General features: G+C 36.2%; 1 protein-coding gene across 5 annotated transcripts in view; it reads right to left on the bottom strand.

The window, feature by feature from the left end:
* Window positions 1-23208, bottom strand: part of CHPT1 (choline phosphotransferase 1) — a 24009-nt gene extending 801 nt beyond the window's left edge. The window contains exons 1-8 of one of the 5 annotated variants that reach the window (XR_012494068.1): window positions 22381-22892; window positions 11060-11207; window positions 10510-10651; window positions 10063-10147; window positions 7353-7484; window positions 5012-5170; window positions 4412-4537; window positions 1790-1989 (exon numbers count right to left, since the gene is read on the bottom strand). Coding sequence is in view for 3 of the 5 variants with exons in the window: in XM_019732086.2 (XP_019587645.2) it covers window positions 1879-1989; window positions 4412-4537; window positions 5012-5170; window positions 7353-7484; window positions 10063-10147; window positions 10510-10651; window positions 11060-11207; window positions 22381-22845 (1368 nt within the window). In the remaining 2 variants the exon portion in view is untranslated. Of the gene's footprint in view, window positions 1-1789; window positions 1990-4411; window positions 4538-5011; window positions 5171-7352; window positions 7485-10062; window positions 10148-10509; window positions 10652-11059; window positions 11208-22380 lie in introns of all 5 variants that reach the window. The other 4 variants (XM_019732086.2, XR_012494069.1, XM_074326219.1 and 1 more) reach the window with 4 other exon arrangements.

Here is a 23208-nt window from a genome sequence, read left to right as displayed (position 1 = left end):
TGTAGTAATGATTAAGAGCATATTATCAACATACCTAATTACTTATGGTTTAAGTACTTCACATCTGTCTTCAAAAATAAATTACCTAGAATGCTTTTTCAGTTTTAATATTCAGTAAATATATGGAAGTTTGATTTTACTTTCATTTCCAAACTTGAAGTTAATTCTTATACCTTGTCTTTTAAAATGATTTAATAAATATTAAACTGTTTCAGCTTTTGTTTGAAATAAGTCAAACTTACTGTTTTCTTGCTCAAATTGCTTTCACTGAATCTTTCAAAACAAAAAATAATGCCCATTAGGAGAGGAGTGATTTCCTCCTGTTTTTCCATGTTTTAAATTCTAGTTTTTGCCCCTACAACTCACTCTTAGTTTTAAGGTTTTCAATGTTTTTAAAAATAAGTCCATACTGATTCTCTTTTTCTGTGATAACTTATATAGAAAGAAATTAGTCTGCCACCATTAACAAATATTTGACACTAAGGGGACAGTTTACTTCCTAAATTTTTGCACTTTGTAAAGGATTTCCATTTTAAGCCAAAGTATTTAGAATATAAATCTCAAGTACTACTCAAATTTCTAAGAGGGTCCTTATTTAAGTTTACTAGTAGTTACAGGGGCAAAATAAGTACTCTGGAGTGTTTTCTGTATACTTAATTAAATATTTTTTCCTCTTAAGGTATATCAGTTTTTACTGTTTTTTCATTAATGTCGTTTTCTTGCTTAAGATATAGTACATGTTCATTAATCATTCACTTTTTTAATTTTATTTTACCATATGGCTTATGGTCTACAGAATTTGTATAAAATTAAAAATAGGGTAAGATGGTAGTCAGAGGATTTGGATCACCAAAGATCCTTGCAGTAGTAGTTCTATCATTCATAATAATCACTCTAAATACTTTTAAGTGAGAGTAGAAAGATGTGAACCAGTACATAATGTACATAGTGGTTGAATAACTGATACTTATTTTACCCCCTTTTTAACCTCTAATGAAATGTATACTTGAAGTAACTTAGGCTGATATTCTAAAGGGAAGATAATTTTGCCATGTTTTCATAAATTACTAATTTTCTTACATGTCAACTGTGCTTTAGCGACTGTATTATTTTCATAAAAGGGAATGTTTAATGTCCACCTTTTTGTAACAATGAAATTTTAACTCAGAATATCAAGGAACAAATTACCCTCACTGTAAAGATTCATTTGTTTTTCTGAACTGGTAAGACAAATTCCTTTTACTAAATACAAGTTGTAGAAAATTCCAGTAGCCTTTTAAAATTTTAGTTGGCATATTAAAGCAAGTATTTACTTTTATATAATAATTAACATACTGCTTTTGAAAAATGGCTAATAAAGCATTTCTTATAGCATCATTTGACTCAGTAATTAGAGTATTACAATCCATGCACTTATGCAATATTATGAATTCATCAATTTTTAGCAAAGTAAACGTCATCTTCAACATGGCTAAAATCCTTTAAGTCCTAAATTTTTATGTAATCATTTGGCAGTGAAAATCCCAAGTCTCTAATAAAGATTTCTGAGACAAAGAGACTGTTATTTAGAACTATAGTAGTGCACTTTCTTACCCTCAGAAAATTGAAATTTCTTTCTTTGGTTTTGTTTCTAATTATTAATAATTTATAGATTGTATTACTCTGATAACATCGGTGGTCAAAAATACTGATACATAATGAGGGCTTAACAACTGAAACAAGACATAATGGAATCTGTAGGACTTAATGTTTTATATTCAAATATAACCTTATTTGATAGTATACTAGCCTCCTGCAAAAGGGGATTTCCTTCACTCCTAGGTTCCCCTAACTGCTTCTCCTCTTTTCCTTGGGCTATTAGTCAATATGCTTGTGAACCTGTTCAGGTGCTTGATGACATGAAGTCTTGAAGATATTTAGATGAAGATGTCTTGAAATTTGCAGGCACAAAGCACTAAAGTACATCACCATATCAAATGAAGAAATGACCTTTAGAAGCAAAAAAGAAAATATAAAATAGATTATGGTATATTTCTTTTTTTAAGCAGTAGCTATTTTTCTGCCCTCTGCCAATCTCAAACCTTAACCCAAAATTCTTCACTGGAAAATTGCATTTTAGAGTACTTTCATATGTTTCATATTTGGACCTCACTATATAGTCTTCTGGAGTATGCAGGACATTTCACAGTTATAGTAACTGAGGCTCAGAGTGGTAAAAGCTGAGACTTAAATACAAAAGCTGTAAAGTAACAGAATGCATATCTTTTAATTTTCTGCTGTGTAACAAAGCCACAAATTTCTACTAAAAGGGGCTATCAGTCATTATAATGAAATTCCATCATTTACATTTTTTATTCCTTTGAGATTAGTTGTTAAAAAGTAAATGCCTAGAAAAGACACCATAGTTGAGGGGAGGCATATACAAAATTGTGTTGTATACAAAACTGAGGAAGGCACACTAAAAACTATCCTCAGGACCAGAGGCAAATGCTTCCTTTCAGAAAAAGGAGCCTCCCAGCTCTGCTGGTAGAGGGAATTCTCACCCATGAGGGGAAAATCTCGTATCATTTACTTGAAAAGCTCCATCTAACCCTTTTCTCTCTGAAGCAAGAACCTTTTCCCTAAGGATGCTAAAGGGCATGTGTTTTGTTTGGGCTACACAGTGTTTTTTGTTTTTCATTGTGGTCCATGCAGTGTTCTAAAGAGAAATTGAATTTGACTTCCTCACCATAATCTGCACCACCATTGAAAACCAGACCAACTCATTCATTACAAAATAGGTGCTTGAATTTTTAACACCTGATATTTTAATTACATTTGGTAATTACCAGTTACATTTGGTAATACTTATTTAAGTTCACAAAAAGAAACCCTACATTGAATTTTCAGATAGTTTGAATAATCACTCCCTATTTCTTAAACTTAGACAGTTTTAGAGCTCTAAAAGTATTTAAAGTGGACAGTAAATTAAAGGAAATTATTTTGATTTGCAAACTTTTTAGAATATTGCCTGAAAAACTTTCAAGGATTAAGATTTATATTTTACCATTTGAAGAATGGAAGACTTGAATGGACCACAAAAGGATATTAAGTTATTAATACTATAGAACCTAGTATAAAGGATCATCAGACATACCTAAGTGGTCTATACACAGAACAGATGCAGTTTTTTAGTGCCTAAATCTAACAAAGAGGGTGAGATTATTAAATTATCAAGAGATTCACTGCAGGGTTTCTTTTAGTGTACTTGAATACCATGTTTCCCTGAAAATAAGACCTAACCAGACCATCAGCTCTAATGCATTTTTGGAGCAAAAATTAATATGAGCCGGTCTTATTTTAATAAAATATAAGACCAGGTCTTATATAAGACTGGGTATAATATAATAAATATAATATATAATTATATAATACCCAGTCTTATATTAATTTTTGCTCCAAAAGATGCATTAGAGCTAATGGTCTGGCTAGGTCTGATTTTCAGGGAAACACGGTATATGTTATATATCACTTAACAATTTGGTGAAGGCCAGTGAGGTCCAGAGGTAGGGAAAAATACAGTAGAATTGTTCAAAACCACCATTAATTGAAGACCAACCATATAGATGTCTCAAAATAAAAAAATTAATAATGCTTTCTTTATCCACTTTTGTGATTAAGGTGTTAACAACAGTGATTTTCTTTTCTTCTAATGGCTAAAACTTCTGTCTTAAGACCATAATTCTATATAACCATTTTGAATAATAATGACTTTTGAATATATACATTATCCATTTCACTTTCTTAAGCAGGATGTAATCAATGAGAATTTAATCTTTGATGAAATCATCATTATTAATATAAATTATGCAGTACATTCAAGGGCCATACAGATATATAGGGTTACTTGCTTCTAGCACAAAATGGTCCCAGAATCCACTACTTGGTAATACTGTCAGTTCTGCTTCCTTTCCTCAATATTAGCTGACAGTTCTTGGTGCAGTAAGTGGCCACCTTTGCTAACACTAACTCCATCTAGTTTACCTGGTACCTTCTATAAGCTCGGAATAATTCAACAAGCTTGAATAAGTAAAGTCAGACTCTAATAAGTGTTGGAGTCCTTTGGGCAGAATAAAGTGATTTTTGACATCTTTGTCCTATTATTTTGGGGGGAGAAAGATATAGTTATTTTTAAGGTACACAGTTAACAGTTATGTTTTTAAGAATTTAGGCTGTTGGAAGCAAGACCTCCAGATATGTGGGCCATTTCTATACTCAATAAAAAACAATTCACAGCTTTAAAGAAGTAATTTTACAAAACATTTACTGTATAGATAGTGAGACTACCTGATATTTCACTGAAATCACTCTTAAGCATAGTGCTATTTGACATGTTAAAAATAAATAAAAATCTTAGGAGAAAAGAACTTACCATTGCTATCCATAGAACAACATATTCGTCTACAAAATTATTAAAGTACTGGTCTAAAAATAAAAGACCTGGGCCAAAAAAGACAGTGTCTTGAAGATACAGTTCACTTTTAGTCATGTGAGCTATCTATAAAAAAGTAAACAAGATAATTTCACTATTAAATTTTAAATATTTTAGCTTTTATTTTCAGGACAGAATTGATTATAATTTTAATTCATTATTAAATAAGGATAAAGAGACCATTTAATTTCACATTTGATACAGAAATACTGAATCTAAAAATTCTCAAATTCATGACTGGATGACTAGGCAGCTTATTAAAGTCTCCAATATTTAAAGTCCTTGATATCAGAAAGTTGCAATTGATAATTACAGCTGAGAAAATAATTAAAAGAACTTACTACACAGTAAAAAGTCTGTCTCCTTGAATATAACATTAACTCATTTACAGTTTTACTTGGAGCACAAATAGGTAAATATTATTTTGTGATGATAACACCACAAAAAACCTACCCATTGTATAAAATGGTTTCCAGTTTTATGTTTGAGGCCCAAGTATGTTATTTATACCATCAATCATAAATTAAAAGAATTTCTTACCACCAATTTTTGTGCGACTTTAGCAAAGACACATCCAAACATTAGGGTATAAAGACAAGGATGCTTTTCAAACACATTAGTTGCCGACTTTTTATAGATCATTATTGCCAGTATAATAATTATTCCTATGTGAAGTCCAGGTGACAAAACACTGGTGCCCTAATGGACAAAACAAAATCAGCATCACATTTTAACATTGCATTTATTACACTGCATTTTCTGAGCATCTATTTTGTATTAGGAACTAGAAATCTAAAGAAGAGTATGATGTAGTATATGGCTTACAGGAGTATACAGGCCTTAGCGGTACTTTTCAGACTTTCATGGAACCCCTAGGGTTATACAGATAACAATACAGTGCCACTGATGTTTGATTCCAATTTTATATACATACACATTTTAAACTAATAACCACTAAAAAATAACAATATAATTTATTCTGTACCAAACTTTACTATGCTAAAGGCCATCAACACTTGGATTTCCAAGTTAACATATGTGCAGATATTGAAATACAGTTTAATCGGTCAGTTTTACAAATTATTTTAATCACTGATTAGGAAGAGTTTAATTCTGCCTTGGTCTCTCTATACCAACACCACCCCCCACCCCCCGTTTTTTGCATTTAGATTGCAAATGCACTCTTACATAACTCCATACAATCCAACCGATTACATTTTTATCTATGTGAATCAGGATTCTCTCATAATTTGCTTATCCTAAACAAAATAGTGAAATAAATTTGGTATTAAGACTTTCTAAATCTTTAACCTCCAGTTTAAATGTGTTCATTAAAACTTACTTAAGTTTACATGTTATAAATTATAACTTACTATAAAAATCATATAATAAAACACTACATAGTAATAACTTATAAAAATTCAGACTAATAAAATAGTACTTTTATCTGTATTATGGTTCTGTAGATTTTTATTCAAGAAAATCTAAAACATTTGGAAAACCTCCAGTTTAAGAGTTTGAAATCAACCACTTCTTAGCCATAGTATTTGATTTTTTGTTTTCCTTCAAACATTTAATCAATTATTTCTTAGTAAAATATTCTCTAAAGTGGACATTGATCCTTGTTAAATCATATTTTCTTCAGTGGTACTCTATTTTATCATTCATGGTCAAGCAACAAGTATTTTTAAGCACTTTATGCATAGTACCATACTGAGATCAACATACAAAACACCTCAAAAAACAACACATTAATTTTTCTAAATATATCAGAACTTATATATCTGAGTGTTATACTGTGCTTTTGAATTACGTATATAAAATGTATTCATAAGGATTGATAATGTATGAATTATGTGGATTCCTTGAAATTATCTTGAGAATTTATAAGTCATTTAAGAGGATGAGACTTTTTAAAACTAAAAATGCGGTATTTCGTGTTTATTACTCCTCTTATTTATTAGACCTAGCTCCAAGTGACTGATTTTTTTCCCAAAATTAAATCCACCCTTAAAGTACAGAAAATTTGAACTATAGCGCCAAAGAAATGAAAGAGAATGAGCTATAGCTTAAAGTCATTCTAAAGACATTCCAACAACATTTTGATAGAAGATGGCATCACTGGAATAAGTACTTATATTCTTGAAGATGACAACATGTTTTTCTAAAAAACATTGATAACGTATTTTCTTAAAGCTTGACAGGAATTCTGACTCCCACGTAAAGTATTAAAGTTAAGTTCTAAAAAACAAATACATTGAATAAATACAAAAGTATTATAGCCTGAGCAAAGTGTAAAGAATACAGAACACAAGGTCTGTCCACTCCATTTAAGAATTAAGGTTAAAAATTTTACCTTTTAACATACTAGAATAGTAGCAATAAACTGCCCCATGTGTGAAACCATGACCACTAGCAACTTTCTGGCCATACCAACAGGAACTCATTCCCTACCTACCTTTTTAGTGCAAGGCCCAAAATGCAAGAAAACAGATGGCAATTCTTAATTATATACAGTAATGAAACAGTGGATGAGTGAATGGAATGTCAGAAAAGTCTACTCAGAAAGGCTACAGAAAGAGGAAAAAAGCTTTATTATCAGTCTAAACTTTTTTTTTTAATTAAAGTTTACTGTGGTGACAATTGTTAGTAAAGTTACATAGGTTTCAGGTGTACGATGCTGTAATACATCATCTACATATATCACATTGTGTGTTCACCAAAAGGCTTTTGAATTATATGCCTTAAAAGAATCCTTTAAGATACTTAGAGTTCCTTTCCCCATACCTGAACTTTGGCATATTTTTATTATCTCTGTAGATGGTGATAAGAAAATTTAGCATAAAATTAATACTAAATGTTGATGAAATTAATGTCTTACTGCTATAGTGGATCCATTCTTGCCAACTCCACCATGGAGGATAACATGGAAGTAATTTGAACAGGAAAATATTGCTCCACCTACAACTCCAAGAACTGGGAAGATCTTCAATTTTATTTCTAGAACAGGTATCTTTAGGGGTAGAGGAAAGAAAGAAATCGTTAAGAAAACAATATTTTTCCCTATTAAACAGTAAAGAAACATGATGATATAGCCCTGTGCAATAAGCTATCCTTTTTCTTATAATCAAATCTTAACTTCTGGAATGTAGCCTGAAGTGGTAACTTTTGATGATTTTATTCATTAAGTGAAAAAGGAATCCACCAAATTCAGCTAAGTCTACTTATGTAATTGTGATGAGATATTTAATCTCATAAGCCTTCATCTGATTTAAAGGAATGAAAAAAGGACAGTTTACTTGGATCTAGTATGTTTAAAAGACAGCATCCCAGGAAAGTCAGATACCATGATCTGCATCATGAATGTGACAAATAGTCATGATGAGTGTGCATGCAAAAATTCTGTGTAGTTAATATCCAGGATTAAATCTCTAGCAGTATATTTACCTGTTGGTCAACTGCTGTTCAAGAAAACTTCCAAAGGCAGCAAAGGATTTAAAAAACAGTAACAATGAATTGCCAAAAGCTATAGGCTAGTGTGTTTTGAAAATAGACTTTGAAATATTGTACCAAAATTTGTGGAAACTACAGTTTAACAAGTTTAGAAAATTTACATCTAAAATAAGCATCCTTGTTGGTGAGAATAAGCAGATGTGCTTTTTCCCTATGGTATTGTCAAAACACTGAAATGACTTTAAGGTTAAATTAAATTCTTCCCCATTAAAAATAAATCAGGATTCCAAATTTAAGACAACCATATCGGACTTAATGACGAGAGTTGCCTAACTGCCTCTAGGTCCACATTTACCTATGGGTACTAGCAAAGCAGCTACCTGAAAAAACACATCATATCCTTCTAGTATATTCTAGAGGCCTACAGTAGCAAATACTTGATTCTATTATTTATTCTTATATGAGAAGGAACACAAATGTCTCAGGGAATGTACCACTACTTAAAAATATGCCCAAAGTCGATTTCTGAGCCTAGTGATGTGAACTGTAATTGGCAATTCTGAAACTAAAATGCCCTAGAGAAATCTCATTATTTTTAATAGACTTGCTTTTTAGAACAATTTTAGGTTCACAGCAAAATTGTATGGAAAGTACATCGAGTCCCCATATGCCCCTCACCACCCCCACTATCAATACCACCCACTAGAGTGGTACATTTGTTATAGTCCATGAACCTACAATGACACGTCATTATCACCCAAAGTGCAGGGCTCTCTCTGGGTGTTGTATGTTCTATGAGTTTGGACAAATGCATAATGACAGGTATCCACCATTATAGTATCATACACGATAGTTTCACTACTCTAAAAATCTTTTGGGCTTTATCTGTTTGTCCCTCCTGGCAACCACTGACCTTTTCACTATATCATTTTGCCTTTTTCAGAATGTCATATAATTGGAATCATACAATATATAGCCTTTTCAGATTGGCTTCTTCCACTAAGTACTCTACATTTAAGGTTCCTCCATGTCTTTTCATGGCTTGATAGCTCTTTATTTTTAACACTGACTAATATTCCATTTCCTGGATGTAGCATAGTTTATCCATTCACCTACTGAACGAACACCTTGGTTGCTTCCAAGGGTTGGCAATTACAAATAAAGCTGCTATAAACATTTGTGTTCAGGTTTTTGTGTGGATATAAGTTTTCAACTTATTTGGATAAATACCAAGGGATTTTATGGAAAGAGTGTGTTTAGTTTTATGTCTATTTTTACTGGTGATACAATAAAGCTTAGTAATTAAAAACATAGAGTCTGGAATCGGTCTACTTAATTCCTAGCTCCAGTACTTCCTAGCTATATATTCTTGGATAAATTACTTAATCATTCTAAAACTTATTTATAAAATGGAAAAATGATAGTATCTATTTTATAGTATTGTTCTGAGGGTCAGATGAAACAGTGATTAGTAAAGTATTTAGAAACACAGTAAGTGTTGAATAAATGTTAGTTGTTGACTATTGATATTATCCTTATTCCTTTTCTTAACTCTTGAGATTGTGAGTCAGCCAGTGTTGTGGACTTAGGTTGTAGACACAGAATAATTTGTCTCTATAGTTTCTTCCTATGCAAAGCACGAATTTACGACAGTAGTTTCCTGAGAGTCAACCTTTGTCAAAATACTGAGGTCAGCAACAAGCAGAAAATAAAAACACTCCTTTAATATGGGAAATTTCACCTCATAGTAGATTATAAAAAATCCAAATTAGCAACGTTTCTTTCCTAATATTGAGGGACAAGTGTCAAAATGTAAAATATTTTATTGAATTTACTTTTCTAAATACCTATTTTATGAGATACATTTTGGCCTGGAAAAGGTAGTTCAGCTAGTGTGTTTAATTTTGTATTAGACAAATGGGGTTGTTTTCTTCTATGGACTAATATATTCATGCATAGGGGGAAAATGCCTTAATAAGATATATAGGATAATAAAATTATAAAACAAGGAGAAAAGGTTAAGAAATTGAATGAATAATAAATACAATGCCAAGGATTTCTAAAGAAAATTAATAATGCAATATTTTCCCTAAATATTTAAAAAGTACTTAAATATAAATTTAAATACTCAGTTTTACCGTATAGTCCCACATTGTTGCTCCTCCAAATGTAGACAACACAAAGACGATCATTAACGCTACCTGAATTTCAGTTACATCCACTCTAAAAAGGAAGGACAAAGAATAGAAAAGATGTTTGTAAATAAACTTCCTGAATGCAGAGGTTAGTTAACCATATATTAAATATCAAAGATGTAAAAATTTCTATAGCCTTAGTTTATTTTCACCTTCAGTTCCATCACTGAATTATCAACTGACTACACTGTTATATGAAAAAACCTATAGAACAATATGTGCTCACATACAGGTAAACATTAGTATGTATATTAGGTATAACATTTATGGATGCACCAATTAAATTCCTGATTGAAGCTTTGTCCCTTATTATAGATAAATGAAGTATAATAGATTGTGAAAATAAATTCAGTTACATTTTTAAATGTACAACTTAAAATACATACTTACTTTCCAAACCTCAGCACGCCTGAAACATAAGTCTGCCAATGAGCACAATAAAACATGAACATTCCAATAAAAGAGCAGAAAAACAACCAGTCAGGATGAGTTCCTAAGCGAACAGCAATTGAAGCTCCAACTGCCATAAATACTGAAAGAAACAAGGTTTAAGAACCATTAAGAACTAGAAATAATTAATGAAAAAACTAGCCTATATTATTCAGAAAACAACCAGTAAGGATGAATTCCTAAGCGAACAACAATTGAAGCTCCAACTGCCATAAATAATACTGAAAGAAACAAAATTTAAGAACCATTAAGAACTAGAAATAATTAATGAAAAAACTACCCTGTCCTATTCAGAAACAGAGTTTTAAGGTACATAATCTTGGCATTCAAATAAGGTACAATGAACAAAATAAATTCTTGAAGATACTTTTAAAATACGCTGTGCAAAACTGCTCCAAATGTACACTTATCCAAAAGAAAATGACCAAACAGATCAGTTCATTTAGTTTTTAAGCCATTATTTAAAAAACAAACACTATAGTTAATTTACCTGTGGAAAGAGAGTCACAACCATGGTCAAAAAGTTCCCCTAAGGGAGAACAAGAATTTGTTCTTCTGGCTTGTTTCCCATCAATAGCGTCCAGTGACTGGTAGATAAAAAGTCCAAGTGCACATAAAAGGTATGTCCAGTATGGTGCCTAAAAATAAATGTAAATAATAAAGACTGTTAAGTGGCAATAAGCTAACTTCTGTTTGAAAATAGTTCAGTATAAGCCAAGTAACATACTTTCTTGTGTTCATACTTGATATTACCCCAGTATGTTATACAAAAGATTCATAATCTTCCATTTAAAGATGAAAATTAAAATGAGAAATCAAATGAATTGCTCTAAGTCATCTGGGTCACAGAAGTCCATATTGTAAGAAGCACAAATTAAATGACCGAGCAAGGATTAGGACCCTGAGTTTGATTCTTAGTCCACAGGTCTTTTAACATGATACTATTCATATATGGCATCAGCTTTGAAATTATTCGGTTAAGTCTTTGCTCTGAAAAAAGACCTTAAAGACAAATTACAGAACCCTGCTTCCATTCATGATGGTGTATAAGGGGACTGGATTTACTCTCCCCCCTTAGAAAACTAGAAAAGCAATAAAATAAATGAAACAACAGTTTACAGACATTGCAGGCAATGCAGGACTGTGATTCCTAAAGGAAGGGAAAACAAATGACGTGAGCCCTATGGCTGCTCCAGCTTATTGCCCAGAGGCAGTTTCTAGGCCATAGCATAGCAATGGGGAACCCGAACAGAGCCCAGTGATCTTGCTGTGTTGAGGAGAAACACAGAGTTCAGGAAGGTCAAGGCAGCTATAGTTTGTGGAGCAGAGCATGGGAGAAGAGGAAGCTGCTCAGAGAAGGGCACGAGTTGTGATCTATAGAAGGGTACCTTTGGCTGAGAACCAGCCTGTGCCTGAATGAGACAAAACTACTAAGGTCAGGGAAAGAACCACTGGAAAGCACAAGGCCGCACAATTCTTGAAGCCCACACAAAATTGGGAATCATTCGTGTTCCTGCTATGCACAGTAGAAAGACCTCAACTGGGTAGAGTTCTCAGAAATGTATTGTCTTAGCAGTGGGGATAAATTAGCAATAGACTAAAGGCTTCTCTGGACAGCCCTAACAGACTTAAAATCCAGCCTCAAAAGGATCCAGCTGATGCCAGTCAACTTACCTGTAACTATCACAGAGTACAACATCTTAAAGGAGTGATGATAATAATTTAAAAATCTAGTATCCCCAAAATTAAAACTAATAATGTTTGGCATCCACTCAAAAATTACTAGTCATTCAAAGAAGCAGGAGACTATTATCTACAAGTAGGAGTAAAATCAATCAGTGTAATCAAACCCAGGAATGGAATTGGCAGATGAGGACATTAAAAGTTATAAATATACTTCATATGTTCAAGAAGGTAGAGGAAAACATGAAAGACTCAAGTGAAACCTCTAGAAATGAAAAATACAATATTTGAAATGTAAAATAAGATTAATAGCACATTAGACACTGCAAAAGAAAAGATCAGTGAACTTGTAGGCTACTTATGGAAACTATCCAAAATGATGCACAGAAAGAAAAAAAGTCTAAGAATAACTGAACTGAGCATCAGTCATCTGTGGGGCAACAGACAGTCTAATATATGTGTAATTGGAGTCTTGGAAGGAGAGAAGAGAGAGGGTTGTACATGAAAAATACAAGAAGAAGAATGGCTAATAAATTTCCAAATTTGATGAAATCTTTAAACTCACATATTCAAGAAGCTCAACAAACCCCCAAGAAGAATATTTTTTAAGAACCTGCCAAGGAACATCGTAATCAAATTACTGAAAATCAGTCACGAAGAGAAAAACCATAAAAGCCAAAGGAAAAATGACATTACATACAGAAGCACAGATAATAATGAAAAAGGAACAAGTCAGTAAACTTGACAATAGATCAACAGAAATAATCCAATTTGAATGAGAGAGAGAAAAATATTTACAAATGATCATTCTTTTCTTTCAGTACTTTATAAATGTAGTATTCCACTTTCTCAGGGACCTGTATTATAATAGCAATAGTCAACCCAGAAATCTGTCTTAGAGAAGAATTAATAGCAAAATTGTTAAGAACTCAGGTTTTAAAGTTAGATCCATGTTTGAGTCCTTGGTTCTGTTATTTAATAGCCAAGTGACCTTGGACAAGTTATTTAAACTCCCCGAACTTTGGTTACCTCATAGGTAAGATGTAAATAATACTTACAGTTGTATCTGATGAAAAATTTCTTAGCTCTTTACACATAACCTGGCACATAGTAAGTGCTCAGTAAAGTTAGCTATTGTCATTAAATTGTTTTGCATACTTTTAGTGGGAAATACAATTTTTAAGTTATCAACTTAAGTATGGTTTATGTGGTAATTATATGAATATCCAGTCCACCTCCTACCCTATTCCTCAATCTTTCTAAGTAAATAGAAGTTTACTTTGAACTAACGTTATAAAAGTTTCAGGATTTGTTAATATTAAATGCCGAGCACTAATGATTATACTACCAACTGCTTAAAAGGACTTATTAAGTCTCTTTTATTTAAAAGAAAAGTAGCATAAATTAGAAATAACTTAAGAATAAAAGCAACCTGAGTTATAAACATAAAAATGTCATATTCAGTTTTGTTTAGCATGTTTTTAAAAGACTTACTGGAAACTATGAAACAATTTAAGAGAGGGCTAAAAACAGAATTGAGAAATCACGACAGTACAAAAATAAAAAACAAAATAAACTACCTAGAATCTTTTAAAAGGATTCCAATAATCCTGTTAACTCTTTTTCCAACCATCCAGCTCTTACCCATTTTTCCTACTATGAAAAATTATATTGTTTTAATTTTGATAACAAAAGGAGACAGTTATATTCCATTTCTCCTTTCTATGCACAGTACCTTCTTTTATTGAAAATTTGGGGCTTCTCAAGAAACACTCCCAAATTTTCACATTAAAAGCTTAATTCTGGGCTGGCCGGGTGGCTCAGGTGGTGGGAGCGCCGTGCTCCTAACGCCGAGATCACCGGTGTGGGCTGCCGTGTGCTACTATGGGCTACCGTGTGCTGCCATGAGCAGCCAGTGGCCAGCGTGAATGGCCGGCGGCCAGCGAGAGCTGCCGTGAGCTGCTGTGAGCGGCTGACCTACCACTGGCGACTGACTGCCTCAGCCGGGGGGAGCGCAAGGCTGATAACACCGGCATGGGCCAGGGAGCTGTGTCCTACACAACTAGACTGAGAAACAATGTCTTGAACCAGAGTGTGGGAGGGAGGCGGAAAAGAGGGGGCGAAAAACCTTAATTCTGACCTCTGTTCTGGGAGACTGGCTGCTGGCAAGTCTAAAGGTCAAGGAGTTAATGGAAATCCATACTGAAATAAATTTGGTTACTCCTGGACACCATGGTTGGGGGAGAACTCTGCCCCTCCTTTAGAAAAAGGAAACGAAGTCTGGTTCACTAGTTTAAAACTACTTCACTAGGATACTACAGGAGTTACATTTAAAGTTTAAGCAGGTAAAGAGGGGCAGGGGTAGTTTAAAGAGGGAAAAGAGAGAAGAGGTCTAGGCAAAAACCAAGGTAGAGGCCTGAAAGGAAAAGGTTTATTCAGACAGACAATCCATAGGTAATTACTAACGAGATAAAATTGGAAAGGTAATAACATTTCTTAAACAGTACAACACAGGACATTTAAAAAAAATGTATTTTATTTGATACAATAGCAATCCAGAGACAGGGCAGTCATTATCATGTTGTTTTCATTAAAGATAAAAGTGAAACTTAGAGAGTGGTGATAAAGTCACATCAAAACAAGCAGCTAGACTGGGTCCAGGATTCAAACTCAGGTCTTCTGACCTGCCCTAAGCTCTGAGATCTATTCTGTGCCTGCCACAGGACTGGATGGCCTTTCCCACCTGGAGTCTTACTTCACAGACTTCCTAGTCCCGTCAAGTCTGCTGAGAAGCACTTTCCCCTCTCTCACACAAGACTATTTCAAGTGCACTGAGCCACAGGAAATGGCTGCAAGTCTCGTGAGGCTTCCTATCTTTTAAACCCAGAAAAGCACACTGATCCACCAAAACCCAGCTCACTCCTTTTCCCATCTTCCCAAGGCCTCAGGAGCCTGAGCTACTTTCTCTTTTCCCTGCTGTCATCACCTCCATTCCCACCTGGAAGCTATTGAATAGTTTGCAAAATTTCAACTTCTTTTCTAATCTGTTATCTCTGCAAAACAGGCCTCAGGCTGGAGATCCCCTTGGCGAGGTGCAGCAACACCCTTCCTTCCAGGGGTCTCCCCTTTGGGTGTAATTGCAGGATGGACAGAGCCACCCCAACTCAATTCCAGTTTTCATGTAAACTTATTTTCAAAAATTTTAAATGGAAGTATGGAAAACTCAGGCTTGCGTTATGCATTATAAAGTCATGAGCAATGTATCAGAATACTTCTATTGAAGGAACCTATTCCAAAGAGTAGAACTTCAGGTAATATTAGATTCCTAACATTTAAAGTTTTAAATTATATAATATTCTTAATATCTACTGTATCCTTTAAGATCAGAATTTAACAATATATCATAGAAATCTTTCCAGGTCAAACATACAGATCTACATCAATCATTCTTTTAAATAACTGCATGGTATTCAATTACGTGGCTATGTCACAATTTACATAATAACTTTACTAACGATGAATCTTACATGACTTCAGGAAAGATTATTTATTATATAAGTTTATTCTAAAAAACAAGATAGTTACTAAGGATCAATCATTACCCCTAGTCATTAAAAAACACAAACTAATAAATTTAAATCACTTTTCAGTTACACCACTGAAAAAGATCTGTATAAAATTATTTGAGAAATTTTACTTTTTTCTAGTTAAATTATAGCTTTGTATTATTCATTATAGAATAGAGAAACCAGAGGTCTGAACCAGATGATATGGCAATTGTTCTTGTTAAAAATAACTCTGGATCAGAGAGAACACTCATATGTGGATGAATTATTCACGCTGGATATCATACCCATTTTTATACATGTGTTTGAATGAGCACATGCGTCAAGACAAGACTTAGAAAGTGTCAATGAGAATATCCCTGCTCACTGGACAAACTTTACTTACAGCTCGGACCTTAAAATACTGGATTTTCTAGAACACAGTCTTAGGTCTTCTGTAGATAAAAATACTAGACTAGTTTCCAAGGTCCCTATTCATATTAGAATATAATCCTCTCAAGGGTACGAGGCATGTTGTTTGTTTTTAAAATCTGCCGTACATACCACAGGAGCTAAACAACTAGATGATTAAAACTAACTGATGATCTAAATGTTTCCGACTAGGCAGTAGGTTCCCTGGTAATCTATCAGTTAAAATGGTTTCCAAAGGGAAGAATACATACCCCAGGTTTTCCTGGCAGAGTGGTTAGGAGTGTGGAGTCTGGACTTACCTGCACCCAGATCCCTGCTTTGCCATTATAAGCAGAGTGAATTGGATGAGTTATGTAACCTCTCAGTGCCTCAATCTCTATCAAAAACGGGAATAATCACTGTTCCTGCCTTATTGTGAGAATTACATGAATTATTATATGTAAAGTGCTTAGAAAGGTACCTGATTTATGGAAGGAGCTCAGTAAAATTTAATTATTATAATTGTCATTAGTGATACTACATAAGATAATTTTAGGTGATTCATGGGTAAAGTTTTCATTTTAACATTTATGTCTTTATTTTAATGTATTTTGGAAAATCATTTATTTAATATAGTTTTAAAAATAGCTACCATAGCTATCAAATCAATGATTTTATAGATATCAAGGCTTCAAATGAGTCTAAATCTTTAAAAAAGAGTAGGTTTAAAGTTGATGAAAGAAAAATAGTAAATAAAAAATAGTATAGGTAATACACAAAAGCAAAAATCTTCCCAAATTAAAATTTAGGAAATACTGGAACTATTCATTGCCTAATTATATGAATTTTTGTACTTAAAAAAAAAAATGTATGTTTTTGCTTTAAATAACCTTGGATATGAGTTGATACATATCCAAAAGATATTATATAACCAGTAGCTACTGGGTCAGCTGGTAACAGGGACATTTCAATGATCCAAACATCAACTGACTTCTCTCTCCATAAAAATAGAAACTGCATTTATAACAGGTAGGAAGAAAGAAAACTGGAAGACAAATCATGCATATGTGAAAAAATGTAATGCTGGTGTGGTGTTAAATGGTGGACTTTGTACCCAGTCGGTGGTTCTAGTGATTTTTAAAGGGAAAATTCATGGAGTTTCTAATAGACTGCTACTCTGACACTGCTCTAACCCCTATTACGTGCCTATGATATAGTTAAGACTTTTAACTGTGGTGGATGAGGCACTTCCTTGTTTACAGAGGGAGGCTCCCCTGAGGCCTGGAAGGCTCCAGGGCATTTGGTGTCAGGAAGGGTAAGATTGTTCTCACACCAATCAGAAAGGGTCCTGGGGGCTTACTGGTTTCAACAGGGACCTTTGGCCTCAGCTGTGGTTAGGGGCCAGCATCTGAGAGAACACAGGATTTCAGGAAATGAGGCAGGTTATAAGCTGGGGGAAGGAAACCAGGCAGCACACCAATGCGGTTTAACCAGCACTTCAGGGCCTAAGAAAATCCTCACGACATCGGAAATTTGTACTTTGAAAGGTAGCCTTCTTTCTTTTTATATTTCTTGCGGAACAGTCTTTTTTTAAAAAAAAAAAAAAACACACACACAAAAAAAACCTCCTTTAGTTCTTACTAGAGTTCTTGTTGAAAATGCCACACTCACTGTGCTATGGGGAACAGGAAGGAAGAGACTCTCCAGGCCAGATCTATCATCATCAGTTGTATTGGGTGTTTTAACCTCTGTCCTGTTTTTTAACTTCAGAAAACCCAAGTGGTCGAAGCAAGCCCTGTGTCCAGGTCAAATATAGCAGGAGTGGGATTTAAAGCTCTTCCTATACACTACAATGCCATGTTTTATCTACATTGAGCCAGAATTTTAAAGGAGAAACAGCTTAGTCCTTGGGAATCAAGTATAGCAAAACCACAGGAATCAAAGAGGCAAATCTCAAAGAAAAGCTACTTCCACCTGCAGAAGTTCCTTCTAGACAGGGACAGGACTTGGGTGAGGCAAAGTGAGGCCCACTGGCTGCAGAATTTAAGGGGACATTTATTCCCAGGGTTGTGAACTTGCCTGCGTAAATTCTGAGGCCTTAGTGCCTGCCTGCCTCACTCTAATACCTGCCCTGCTTCTAGAATTTTCACCTCCTGAAAGTTTGGAGTTTATACTTTGTTTTAGAAAGAGAGGCCAATCCCTTACAACATTCCTGCCTTAACAAATGATGCTTGATAAGTTATTGAGCTGGTTTAAAAAAAAAGGAAAAAAAAGGGATCTAAGTGATAAAAAAAAAGGGATCTAAGTGATACTAGATTTCAAAGAAACGAAACCTATAAAAAGTTGAGAAGGAATCTGTAGATTATTGCCTTTTCTTATTATTCCCCCAACAAATAATTCTTTATAGTGCAAAGGCAACTATAATCTGAAATAAGACAGGGATTAAAACATTTCTTAAGGTCTTTCTGACTTCCTCAGATATACTTGCTTTTTGGTTCAACTTTCTATCATAAAAGAAATTATTCCATGCCCTTGACCTAGCTCTATGCTGGGCACATATCAGCTATAAACATACTGTTAACAGAGACACTGACATTGATTTGTATACACAGACCAAGAGGGCAGAGCACAAACATCTACTCAAATAAACTTAAAAGAGAATGGTGCCACAGTTTATATCAGCCAAAAACAGGTGTCTGAGTGTTTTGTGGTAGAGAAATGCTACGAGGCTAGAGCTTGAAGAACTAGATTCAAATCACTGAGTTTTCTCATATGCAGACATAGGAATTGCATTAAATAAGCTCTAAGGTCCTTCAAACTGTTGGAGTCTATGATTCTATTTTAGAATTAGACGGACAAGGAATGACCGCCAAGGACAGAACCGCATTCAGATAGAACTGCTTCATCAAGGTAAGGAGGAGGCCATTCGGTTCTTGTTTTCTCTACTCACCCTAACTCTTGCTTACTCTTGTTAAAATCACAACTGATAAGTATTTAATCCAAGGCCAGCTAAAACTGGTTAAGGGTGGGAAAGCATGATCTCCCAAGATTACATTTTGTTATTTCATTCATGCAGTTAATAATTTAGCAAATATTTACTAAACCTCTGCTTTATGAAAGGCACCAGTGGGCAATCGCTGTCTGAATTTAAACTTTGGCAGGTTGTCCTGCTCAGTAAGGACACATACATAACCGAAATGGAGAAGTTCCACTAGAGAGCTACAAAGTCCTATGGTGGAAACATAGCTTTCTTGTTGGAATCCAGGTCTCCATTAAAGCTGTATACCTTGGAAGAGGTTAATTTCCCTTCAGTTTCCTCATCTAGAAAATGGGGATAGTAATAATACCTTTTCACAAAGTTATAGAGGATTAAATGAGAAAATAGACAAAAGCAGCTTAAAATAATGCCAGGTAGGTAGTCAATACCAGGTAAATGTTCATCATTGTTGTTATTATTGGAGTTGAGAGGATTAAGTGGTTGATTTGACGCCAAGGAGGAAGAAATGTTTTCCTAAGGAGGCAGTATTAGAACTGGGCATTAAACGATGGAAGTTGCACAGGAGAAGGGAAAAGGAAGGAGAAAAGAGAAGGACAGGAAGAAAAGAAATCCTTGCTATACAGTAAGCAGTTTGATTTGGCTGGAGTGGAAAGTTCCTTAACAGAAATGGTGGTATGAAATGCAATTCAGAGCACAGTTGTAGACGCTTAACTTCCATCATTTAACTTCTTTCTATTAATTTCCCTTCATCCCCAGTCATATCCTAGAAAATAACACAGTAGTTAAAAAATAGAGCAAATATTATTAATATAGCTATGTAGTCAGCATTACATGGGTAGATAAGCCTACACATCTAAATCCAAAAATCTTAAGTATTTTTCCTGACCCTTTGTGGAAGCAATCTCTCAAGTCTGAAAAGCACTAAGAATTCGTAAGTCTAAGAATCAGAAACAAGTTCCAAGCCAGGTTAAAGTCATTTAACTCTCCGGACCTCAATTTTCTCTTCATAAAAATACATAGTACTACCATGACTTCAAAATGAATGGAAAGGCCATTCTAGGAAGGGAAAAAACTTGCCAGCCTCCTTGGGTTGATCTAAGACATAAATGCAACAAGGGATATGAGAGCACTTACATACCTGATGAATATTACATAAGATACAAGGTATTTTTCCTACATACCACATACAAAAAGGCAGGAACTCCAAACAAGAAAGTGGAGGTATATGTGAAAAATAAGCTTTGGTGTCACACTGACTAGGATCTGAATCTTGCCTGATCCTATCATTTCCTAGCTCTGTAACCTGAAAACATAACAGCCTGAACCCTTATGCTTCTTTCATGCTTTTGCTAGAATTACCAGACAGGCAATGTGAATCCTGTAATGGTGTTTCTCTTCACTGCTTTAGCCACGTAGAACCATGTGCAGGATGCAATGACATACATTTTAGAAACTCTTCTCAGTTTCATCTTATTATTTTAACTCTAACTGCCCCTTTTTGGATCATTCTGATTTTTTTCCCTTTTTTATTTTTTATTTTTTTGGAAAAGTGGCTCCCTTTTTTTGAAATGAGGCTTCACCTAAAAATTATTTAATCATAGTTTTACCTCTTCCATCAGGCTCTCCTTGACGTCCCTAAATAGAATCTCTTGGATTTGTATGTATGCCCTGCTCTTTGTAAGTGTTCCACAAGTGGTTCTTAAATTCATAATAATATTGAAAAGTTCACAATTTAATTGACAAATATCAGAAACACCCAAATACTGTTAGCCAAATCTTGGCCCAAGAAACACTAAATTTTATTACATATTTTCAGGACATTTTTAAGAACAGTAATCTTTTTAATATGTTGAGCAAATTATAATTTTCTATGTTTATATGCAGGTAATATATCATTTGGCCCTCACTGCATCCTTGTGAAATTGGTTTGGCAGCTATTACTTTGTTTTACACACGGGGAAACAGACCAACTGGTCTCTGCAAGGTGTGGCACAGCCACATTAGAACCCAAGTCTTCCACTTCTAACCCAGCACTCTTTTCATTCTAGCCTAAAAGTAAAGCAACTTATTTTTTTCAAACAATATGGAAATGAGTAACAATGGGAATTTCTGCCAAAAAAATCATGTATAATAAACATAACCGTCAGTCCACAAGAACTGTTTAAAATGTGGGCTGTGTTAATTATTTTTAAAAATGGATGCATACATGGAAGGCATGGGATATTTCCACTGTATTCCTGCTATCCAACCTCACATTAGTTCTCCACAGGACCTATATACACTCAAATATGATTATAAAGGGATTTCACTATTTAGAGGGCAAAGAGGAGAAAGCAATGTCACAGAACGTGCAGTGTAACGTTTATCCGTATACTCTAAAAGGCTATAGATGAGTGGACCCTCTCTGCTTCCTAAGCCCTCCACACTCAGCCCAAGGGGTGCTTCTCATTAACAGTTGTCCAAAGCCCACATTATTTACTCTTCTTATTTGATACACAGGTCAAATACTGATTGCTAATAAAATCTGTTGGCTTTTGTGATCCCTGGTGATAAGGATTATCACCTTGCTAACACCTTAGTTTGTTTTCCACGAAAAAGTCAAGGAAGCAGAGGAAGTTACCTCTTCAAAGTAACTTATCTTTGATCAGGGCTACCAGTAATTTCTGGATCACTAGCACACCCTTGAGAAACATAAGATAGTAAGTGTCCAAAGGGCATCTCGGCCTTGGCCAACCTGACCACAAGCCCTGCTGTCAGGCAGGATGGGGATATGGGTGTTCAGTCCCCATTGTGTCACTGCTCCTTCATCCCACAGCTTGGCACCGGATGGGGTGGCGGCCAGGCAGGCTGGTACCCGGCTCGCAGTGACCTTGACAGCCCCTCCATCTGGGAGAGGCTCAGGGTGGACATGGGACTGGGGTTAGCGGCGTGACAGCCTCTAGGCGGCCCCGGGGAGTCTCCCAGCGGACGCGGCGCGGGGGCAGCGGCCGTGTCCGCCCCTCCGCGGCCCCCGGGAGGCTGAGCCGCGTGGGGGTCTCCCCGCTCTCTGGGCGCCTCCGGCGGCGGGACTGCGGGACACTTGGGGCGGAGTCGGACGGGGGACGAGGGGCTCCTGGGGACAGCAGTTGGGGGTTCTTACGGCGCGGCCCAGGAGCGGGCGCGGGCGGGCCCTACCTCCTCCGTGATCGTGGGGCAGTAGGAGATGAGCACGAGCGTGGTGAGCAGGTTGACGGCGAGGCCCAGGAGGGTGATGGAGTTGGGGGCGATCCACAGCGGGACCCACTGGAGCAGCCAGGTCCAGTAGAGCTGCAGCGGCGGCTCGAACAGCGAGATGCCCGCGGCGCTGTAGCGGTGCTCCTCCAGCCGCCGCAGCTGCGCGGCGCTCAGCGGCTCTGCCAGCGCCCTCAGCCAGCGCGGCGCCGGCCTGGCCCCGGCGCCCGCCGCCATGGCCGCCTGCGGGCCCGGTCGCTGCGAGCGAGCGCAGCCCGCGCCCGCCGCCAGGGCGGGGAGAGATGAAGGGAGGGGCTCGCGGGCCTGGGCCTGCGCGGGCCGCGTGGGACGAGAGAGTTCGGCGCTCTGGGCCGAGGTCGTAGTCAGGCGGGGCCTCCCCGGGTCCCCGGGCCTCCGCCCCCAGAGCATCTTGGCAGCGGGTGAGGCCGCGAGCTGGGGGTGGGGCCTCTGGGGCGAGGTGGGGGAGAGCCCGGCGAGGTGTCAGGGAGGTAGGACCGGCTCTCACGGGCCATCAGGTCACCATTAGGGCCCTTCTGATGGTAACTTTTATAACTGGCGCGCAAAGGGCCCTTTGGGCTTGATGCACCTGTCTCTAAGGTCCAGTTCTTCTTCCGGGGCGTCTGGGAACGCTCCCCTAAGGGAAGTCTCGCTTGCTGGACGGTTAGGAAGGTGTTTCCTCTATCTTGTGATCGGTGAACAAACAACTCCGTTCCCCCAATGTGCGTCTGCTCTGGCCCTTGGCTAGCCACACTGCAGGACGACGCTGCCTGC

This window comes from Rhinolophus sinicus, linkage group LG02 (genome assembly GCF_036562045.2).
Source record: "Rhinolophus sinicus isolate RSC01 linkage group LG02, ASM3656204v1, whole genome shotgun sequence".
NCBI lineage: Eukaryota > Metazoa > Chordata > Mammalia > Chiroptera > Rhinolophidae > Rhinolophus > Rhinolophus sinicus.
This window is presented reverse-complemented; position numbering and strand designations above follow the sequence as displayed.